General features: G+C 39.3%; 1 protein-coding gene across 8 annotated transcripts in view; it reads right to left on the bottom strand.

Annotated features, from left to right (window-relative positions):
* Positions 1-737: 737 nt before the first annotated feature.
* Positions 738-9,482, bottom strand: part of LOC145491121 (protein amalgam-like) — a 16,483-nt gene continuing 7,738 nt past the window's right edge. For 4 of the 8 annotated variants that reach the window (XM_081470268.1, XM_081470267.1, XM_081470270.1 and 1 more), the window contains 6 exons: positions 7,038-7,367; positions 5,684-5,959; positions 5,038-5,346; positions 4,391-4,699; positions 3,535-3,677; positions 738-2,801 (listed from right to left, as the gene is read on the bottom strand). In XM_081470268.1, the coding sequence (XP_081326394.1) occupies positions 2,697-2,801; positions 3,535-3,677; positions 4,391-4,699; positions 5,038-5,346; positions 5,684-5,959; positions 7,038-7,367 (1,472 nt within the window). In that variant the 3' untranslated portion in view covers positions 738-2,696. The other 4 variants (XM_081470273.1, XM_081470274.1, XM_081470271.1 and 1 more) reach the window with 4 other exon arrangements.

Here is a 9,482-nt window from a genome sequence, read left to right as displayed (position 1 = left end):
TGAATTACAATAGAACGTTTTGATACAGTCCACGATTGGAGCTTTACATAAGGTTGTCTCCATGACAGGCGGATGGACCGTACTTGTGGATTTGAAATCGACGCTGTTCTGAGAGTTCTTTGATATTTCCTAGTGTCACCAGCAGCACAAATACTTGCCCGGGGGGAAGACTCCCATAGAAAGAGTACGGGGGTACTCGTCGTACCTTTCAGGGGTTTAAAAAAAGTGGTTTTGGTACCTTTTAGGGTGGTCAGCCTAAAAACTCCACTGCGGGAGCTCTCTTGCAGTACCTTTTAGGGTACGTATTGAGTCGAAAAAGACAATTTACAGGAGATAATGTGTTCTTTCAGAATTGGTACTAGCACCCCCTCCTTTTAATATGGAATTTCCCTCACCCGGATCGAAAGCCATCAATGGCAAACCAGTAATTTGTCCAAGACATGGAGATCTTTGATCAAGTACTGAACTCGAATCCAATAATATGCTTGGAAACGCTGATAAAATAGTCAAACCGGATATCATTGTTTTCATTTCCTTTCTAGAAGACTTGCATGAGCTTCTGGGAAAAAAAGGGTAAGACAAATTTCTTAATTAGTTCCTGTTAGGGCATTGCGGTTCAATTCTAAGAAACTGAAACTTATTAGGAATTGGGAGGAAGCCGTTTGCAACATACTTCAGTTTCGTTAATATCTACTGGGTTAGGACACTACCAATGGAATGAAATGCCACAGCCGGCTTACTTTGCATTTGGTAAACTGTTTATTAATTTCCTGGTTATATATCTATTTATAAAAGATTGTGTAAAGTACGTTTTCTTAAATTGAATAGGTATAACTGCAGTTTAACATGATATCCCCAGCTTTGTTGGAGACACTGGCCTGATTGTTTCCGAAGACACTGTTAAAGGGTGAAGCAGTCTGTATGATTTCCCTAGGACTATGGGTGTAGTATTGAGGTAACTGTTCTGGTTTATTCTATGCCTCAGACACATCCTTCCTTCATCCCAGAATACAATCTTACGAGTTTCCTTTCCTTTATCCTTGAACTGATTTAGAAAATCTGGAAGAATTTCCTATCTAGCAGTAAAAACATGGCCAGGGCCCTCGGAACCCAAAATTTCATTTGTTTCAAATTGCGTTTCGCAATTCAACAAGGGGAATCCAGGAAAAGAGACGAGACGAGATTTGCCGATCGCGGCTAGCTGAATACGTTTCTCAGACTTGTGAACCACAGACATGTTTTACATCAAACCTATATCGAGGTCACTGCGATGTTGTAACTATTGGTCTAACTTTCCAGCTGCATCTTAGCTATGACGTACTCGCCCCTTATATTATTCTTTATATTGGGGACTTGGTTTTTATGTTTCAGAGAAATGTAAACCTTTTACTTTTCAAAAGCCGAGTACATTTTAAGCGTTTGACAGTTTTGTCGATAGATGTAACCTCAGAGCGATACTATATTCTGATTTTTACTTTTTTGCCGGAGAATGAAATGAGCTTTTTTCTTCAAGTCTGCTCATAAGCGCTCTTGGGGGTTAAAGGGTTAATGTAAGCTAACAGTATATGTACATGCTAAATTAAATTTAATTTCATATTTTACATCTAAACTTACTACTTCCAAGTCCTTCTATAGACTGGTTAATAATGGGGTAAATATGAGTTAAATTTATTGCGGAATTATGCGATGTTTGCAATGTCTATCACAGTTTCCAATAGATCGTGTTCACTTGACGTCATCAAAATTCTAAATTTACTATTTTTGCTTTCGCAAGACTTTTCTTTCCACATACCCTTGCCGGACACCAGTAAGACTTCCAATCAAAGCTGAGTTTTCTTTTGTTTCAGATATAGGGTTTAGAGTTTTGAAGTTTGAAACATTTAATTACGGTTACAGAAACTAATATTTTTGCCTTCTTGATTACTTTCAGACACGGTTTTCAGAAATTTAAGGTGACGACTGAAGCATTCGGTAGTGAAATCTCGGGTCACTGGCAGGAAAAAATCTGATTTCTTCTAGTAACACTGTTTGATCGCTAGCTAATACACCAATATGATGAGCCTATACAGCATGTAAGTTCTGCCATTTTCCACATGTTGTTTAACGATAACCATGGTTAAAACTGACATTAAAACGATAAAACTTGAGTGGTTTTTTTCCAGCTGAGGTATATTTCGCACAAAGTGCTCTAAAATCTCTGGTTTGCCCATGTTTTTAAAACGTGCAAAACGATCTTGAGTTTGGTGAAGACGGTGTATTTGTACAGTGTATAGTGTCATATGGTTTGATGTTAATGGCAGTTCCAGTAAAAGGCAATTTCGAAGAATTAATAACAAGTTGCAAGATTGACCGTTTTGGGACCCCTCCAAACTACGCCGGAGAAATTTCAAAACGCAACAATCACAGGTCATTTTGGATTTGTGTTTGAGGAAAACTCGAGCAGAAATATCTCATGATATTTCGTTTTCGAAAAGCTTCGTTTTCAAAATGTCTTCCGTTTTAACTACAAACTCCAGTTTGAAGAGCGTTTTTGAAAGGCTCCGTTTTCGTGACGGATTAGAGTGGACGGTAGGCCTAGCCGCAGAGATAAAGTTACGTCTTAAAATTTCTCCGGAGTAGTGTAACCCTCGGACAATGCAACTTTTTACTACTTGGTCTGGGTAGATTTATATCAGTATGAAAACAATTCAGTTTTTTTATGCCATGTTTGTCATTTGGTAGCGTGGAACGGTCCGGTCGTCTCTGAGTTGACCCGCAGTATCTCCGATGTGAAGGTGCGGAAAACGTTGCTCCTCTTTCATCTGCAAAAATAAAACGACAGCAAGAAAAGTCGTTCACTCAAGTTCAGCGAGTGTGAACAAAAAAGGGCAACTAATCCGGTGAAAAAGTAAGAAAACAACAACAACAACAACAACAACAACAAAACAAAAACACCACTAGGAACAAAACAATCTAAACATTTGAAACAGCAACGTTTTGAATCAGATATTTGGGTTCAGAACGTTCTCTTATCTGTCGATCCCGTTTACTAATAAGTAAAGATTAACTAAGAGGGCGAGAACAATCGAATAAAATCAAAGGGCAGCAAAGAGAGTGAAGTTATGTTCCCTTAGAAATGAAATAATCATACTTTGTGGAAAGCGCGAAACCAAGCTTTTGGCACTGACCTTGAATCACAAAAAGGTAAACTAGTTCATTAAATTTTGATCGATGATAAAATCCAAGGGGAGCTGGTTCATACCCTGATAATGACGTGGGTGTATTATATGATTCGTTGGCCCATTTCTTGTGGAGTGGTTTTCGGTCTCCTCAAGAGAATATGATCTGGATCACGATCATAATCTTGTGGTGTCCCTCGGATATTTTGTAAATCATTACACACCTATCATGGACTACAGATCGCGTGTGTGGTACAGTCCTACGCTAATTAGTTGTGCCCTTCATGCTGAAGGGCGCTGCTGTTTGTTATTCAGCTCTTTTGCTCTGTTTGTTTGAACTAAACAATGACTAAACTGTCAATTTCAACCTCCTCACCTCTTTGTTGATCTCATAATTAGCTTTCTTACATTTGTTATGCACTAGACAAATGGAAACAACCACAGCAAATAGAAGAACTGTTCCTATGGCAACTGAGATCCACACAACTCTTGAAACGCCAAGTGACGTCGAAATGTCATCTAAAAAAGAGGTCGTACTGCACTGAATCATAATTTACTGACAGATTTCACAATTGTTCGGCTATGATTAGCCACTTTGCCATGGCATGTTGTACAGCTGTATATAACCAATCTCGTTGATACGAGACGCCGCTGTATCAAAGTAGAGTTAAGGCAGTTCTCAAACGAGTTATCCATATTGTATATGCTATGTTGAGTCATTTTCGGGTGTATGAAACGTTTAGCAATTTGATAAAGCTGCAAGTTAACTATCGACATCCGCTATTAGTTATACGGCATCCGCAAATAATGCCAAAATAGCACTTTCAGACTCTGCATAAAAGAAATAAAATGTTTCGACATACGCTATTATCTAGGCGTAGCTCCTCAGGTTGGTAGGACTACTGGTGACTAGTGCAATGTCAAGCAAATTCTCCCAAGCAAATTCTACCAAGAAAGTAAGACGTTTATAAACCGATAGAAAGAAAAAGAGGAAGACAGAAAGAAAGAAAAAAAGAAAGAAAGAAAGAAAAAAGAGAGAGAAGAGGGACAGACAGACAGACATAGACAGACAGAAAAGCATATGAACAAACAATGAGGCCGATAGACAGAGTGACAAAAAAACAAACAAGCAAACAAACAAACAAACGGAGCACCAGACAAGCATCATAGTAAATAGTCGCGTAGAAAAGTCAAGAGGAACGAGATATTGTTACACAAGTATTTTCTCACACCTAGGCTGCGTGTCCGTGGACGGATTACCAGTGCTGCCTCTGTGGAAGATGTCTCCCCTAATGAATTTTCTGCAATGCATCTATACTTCGCCGGGGGTTCCTCCCTATCCTGTACACGGAGAACTAGAGAGGAGATGCTACCATTCTGGATGAGTGTTCCACTGGTTACTGTCGAGTTGTTCTTCAGCCAGCTGATTACCGGAGGTGGGAATCCAGTAGCCTCACAGGTGAAAATAACCGTGATAGCCTTATCCTCTAGGTAAATGGAAACGTCTTTTGGATGAAGCAGTATGGTTGGATTTGAAAATACTGTAGAGATAAAAAAATACGCTCTTTGATTTGCCATGTTGTAGCATCTAGATCATCTAGATCTACCAAGAAAGTAAGACGGTTATAAATCGATAGAAAGAAAAAGAGGAAGAAAGAAAGAAAAAAAAAAAAGAAAGAAAAAAAGAGAAAAAGAGGGACAGACGGCCAGACATAGACAGACAGAAAAGCATACGAACAAGCAGTGAGGCCGATAAACAGAGTCACAAACAAACAAACAAACAAACAAGCAAACGGAGCACCAGACAAGCATCATAGTAAATAGTCGTATGGAAAAGTCAAGAGGAACGAAATGTTGCTATACAAGTATTTTCTCACACCTAGGCTGCGTGTTCGTGGACGGATTACCAGTGCTGCCTCTTTGGAAGATGTCTCCCCTAATGAATTTTCTGCAATACATCTATACTTCCCCGGGGGTTCCTCCCTATTCTCTACACGGAGAACTAGAGAGGAGATGCTACCATTCTTGATGAGTGTTCCACTCGTTACTGTCAAGTTGTTCTTCAGCCAGCTGATCACCGGAGGTGGGAATCCAGTAGCCTCACAGGTGAAAATAACCGCGATAGCCTTATCCGCTAGGTAAATGGAAAAGTCTTTTGGATGAAGCAGTATGGTTGGCTTTGAAAATACTGTAGAGATAAAAAATACGCTCTTTGATTTGCCATGTTGTAGCATCTAGATAATAGGTAGCTCTTTCAAAGACAAAGGCAACAAAATCGATTGTTTTTTTTGTTTTTTTGTTTTTTTTTTTTTGAAAAAAGCAACCTTAGGCATAACTCCTCGTTTATATTTAATTGATCCCAAAGCTTTGGCAGTTTTACTCTACTTTCATTTGGGCAATTTGGCTGCCTTAAGAACTCGCTTATGAAACAAATTACAGGTTTGTATTCTGAGAACATGAATTTGGGGTTAATACTAGTTAGTTCGACCTAATTATGCACAAAAGTTGTTAACAAAGTGTCTTACACTTGAGACGTGTGCTAGAAGTTCTGCTCCAACCCTCTGCGTTTTCTGCCTGACACCAGTACTCTCCTTGGTCGTGTGGTTGCACATTTTTCAAAGGTAGCAGGGAAATCCCATTAACTTCGGTGATGTTGCCCCTGGGTACACGCTGACCATCTTTATACCAACTGATGACAGGCTTGAGGATAGCTGTCGCTTTACAGGTTAGGTTCACTGAGCTTCCAGCGGAAACGTTCATATGGTGAGGTGGTGTGAGGGTGAATTGTGGAGGTGACGGCTCTATAATCATATTGTGAACATCATCTCAGAATACAGAAGAGAAGTAAAGGAATCTAGCTGGGAGAAGGGCTTCAATTTGTTTCAGTCAGTGCGGGAATAAGTAAAATAAAATATTTTTCCCAGCTGGAATGCCTTTTAAACATTGAGGTAACATTAATTGTCTTTCGATCTAACAATAATAGGTCAATAAGAAATACAGTTAGCATCTGCAAACAGTACTGATAGGTGCAATGGCTTTAAGTGCTTCAGGATAATCGCGTCAATTCCTTTTGTCCATCTTAACGGTGCACGTAAAACATGACGCAATGTCAGGAAGAAATGTAAAATCTAGACAAGTAACATGTTAAATTCGTTTAATTGATTTTAAATTTGAACGAGCTACCCGTACTTGTTTTGGGCAATGTTACTTGGTTTTTCTAGATTTTTCTTATTTCCATCGATCTCCGCCTCGAATTATACGATCGTCCACTTCTTTTTGCATTTCTGAAATGCACAATCCCACCATGGCGATTTTTTTAGAAAAAAAAAATGGAAAAAAGAAATTATGAAAGAAAATAAGTTTAAGAAGTTGTTCACGGGCATGTCGTTAATACAATTTTTTTGCCCAAAGGAACGAGGTTAAAATATGAATTGTAAATTATATAGAGAGTGACCACAAATTTAAAATATAATTATCAGAAAAAAAAAGACCTAATCGAACTAAGAAACAAACAAAAACATACACGCAGGCCGGGGTGCTTACCGTTTAATCAATTCTTCATTCGCTTTGAAAGCAGTTCTAAGAATATCGAATGAAAATTCTGGACTATGTTTTGAGGTAGTAATTTCATCCCGCAGAGTGAGAACTACAACTGTATTGGTATTTCCTGATATTTGTTCATTTCTCACATTTCCAGTCTCTCTTCAAGATAAAACATGCGCACAGTCACTGGAAACCTAATTTTAAATAGGATGCTTTTCTCTTCAGTTGCTTTGCTAAGTTTGGAAAAAGAAGAAAAAAATGTCTGCACCATTCAAAGCTCATCCAACCGACACTCGTAAACACCCAGGAAACACTGAAATTGTTTTTAATACTTACTTTCAAAATACAGAAAGATAGTGCCAGCGGTGCAATCTAATTGATTGCGTGTCACGCAGCTATAATTTCCAGAATCTCTCTCTGTAGCGTTTTGGATGACAAAAGTACATACTTTTGAATCTTCGCTATCACCATCGCCGCCACCACAGTCCCCTAAGTAATCTTCGTTGAGAAAACGCTGTATCCAAAATGGCTGACCATAGTCATGGAAGCCCCAGTTATTCTTAGAATAATTGCTGGTACAAGTAATTGTAATGTTGTAACCAGTTGGTAGGACATCTTGGTTCGGAAATTCTACAGTGTTGATTTCCAGAGAAGGAGCGAAAGGGTCTAGAAATTAGTAAACAGATACAAATATGTGTTAAAGGATCAAATAAAACTGAAATAAAAAATATATATGTGTGTGATCGGCTGGATCAGGCACACTTATCGTCAAGTTTGAGGGTCCTACAAAAGGGTGGTGGGGGGGGGGGGGGGAGGAGGGGTTAGTCTCTGGCACGGTTCACGAACGGAAAAAATAGAGGGTCACGGATCACGGATATACAAATTTCTTTCCCCCGAATCGCGAAAATAAGCAAGTAAGATATTCTTTTTAATAACCTGTTCTTATTACACTTGAAAGAGTGTTTGAAGAAAGGAAAATCGTGAAAAGCTAAGTCAAGGCGGCATTTTGCAAATCGCATACACCTATGTCATTCTCGATAGACGACTCTAACCATTCGGTGGACTCGCGTCTCAAAATAACGTAGAATAGAGTGGTGAAATCACAATATCGGTTGTTAATTCAGGTTTTTCATGGGTCACGCAAAACCTTCAGGTTACGGGTCACGTAGAATAATTTCCTAAAATCACGTTTGACAGAAAATAAAATCACCTAATCACGCATCACGAGAATACCACTGCACGACCCTCAAGTTTGGATTTTGTACTGTTGTGCAATTTAAGACGGGATTGTTTGTAATTTCTCCAGTCACATATGAGTAGTATTATGAAATATCGAGCAATTTGCTGAAGGATTTACATTTGTCATTATATATATATGTCTGAATTTATGAAAACCATGTTAAAGGCTTTGCACCAAAATAGCGGGCATGTTTTTGGAAAATCGGTTAGAAAATGTACATAAATATGGCCATGTCGTACCGAGAGTGCTATCTACCCCATGTACTCTTAATAGAGTCCATACCATGCCTATACAAGCCTTTGAAGTCGCTGCAAATGAATCGAACGAGCCAAACAAAGCTAAATTAGAGCTTAAATTGATCATTTGGTTCGCCGCGGCACTAATTTAGACAGGCTTAACCTTTGCGATTTAAAATGACCTCACTATGTCTTTACTGTGTGTTAAATTAGCCAGTCACGCTAACAAGAACACGGTAAGCAGTGGAATCGGTTATTTACTTCTGTATTTCAGCCAAAAAGTAGCCGTTACGTGACATTTCATCTCAATATCTGACCGAATTCGCAAAAACATAGCCATAGAATTTGACTTGTCACTGATAATCTTGCTGTAATTCTGTCCTTGAGCTAGCTTTCCACGAGGCTTATCGTAGCTCAAAATAGCAGCAAATAACTCTCCTGTATGCCTTTTGTGGCCAGGAAGACTAAATTCACCGTCTTTTCGTTGAATCATGAATTGTACAATTTAATTAAGAGTGCTTTTAACATGAAATTGGAGTCTAAATCAACACGAACGTACAGATATCAAAACGGCGGCGGAGAGCCAATCTATTGCTTTCTAAAGGCCTGCATCGTCCTAAATGGACTGAACAAGAGTTTCCTACATCGAGAATCGATTGAAATTCAAACAAACTAGGCCATAGTTAGCAGTAAGCGAACACTCAACATGTTGTCGTCACGTCAATTACCGCCCGGAAGCCACCTAAATAAATTTCTTCCGCGCTAGCGAATCACAAACAGTTCTGATAGTTAGCTAAGCCGAGAACGCCTAAAATTGATAAAACAAGGAAATTCTACTCACGATCAGCGCTTCAACTCATGTTCTTCTCTCCCCTCGTGGCCATGTTTTGCTCGCAAATAGCAATGTCCCGGATGTACTTCAATTTTGTCGAGCGCGGAATGGAAAATCCAGATTTCAACAGATTTTAGCTACATCAAAGTTCAGAGCAAATGACGCCAACAGCAGCTAGAAATGTCTAGTCCATTGCACGTCTAAGCCCTAAATCGATGTGGCTAAAGAGTTTTGCTGTCTAAAGCAAGCACAACATTATCGCCACAGGGCAAACGGCCTAGTTAGTTACGGGACTAAATGTGACCCGTACAGTTTACACATCTCCTCGGGCCCGCCTCACGTACGATAATGGACGACGCTTACTATCAAATCGTTAGACTTGGGCCTTCATTGGACTTAATGATGTCCTCGGGCAGACTTCCTTTAGACAGCAAATACAGAACGCTAATCGGTCGCTCCTTGTCAGAGTCACC

The sequence above is a fragment of the Orbicella franksi genome, chromosome 6, assembly GCF_964199315.1.
Source record: "Orbicella franksi chromosome 6, jaOrbFran1.1, whole genome shotgun sequence".
Classification (NCBI taxonomy): Eukaryota; Metazoa; Cnidaria; class Anthozoa; order Scleractinia; family Merulinidae; genus Orbicella; species Orbicella franksi.
Note: the sequence above shows the minus strand (reverse complement) of the source record. Positions and strands in the feature narration are given on the sequence as shown.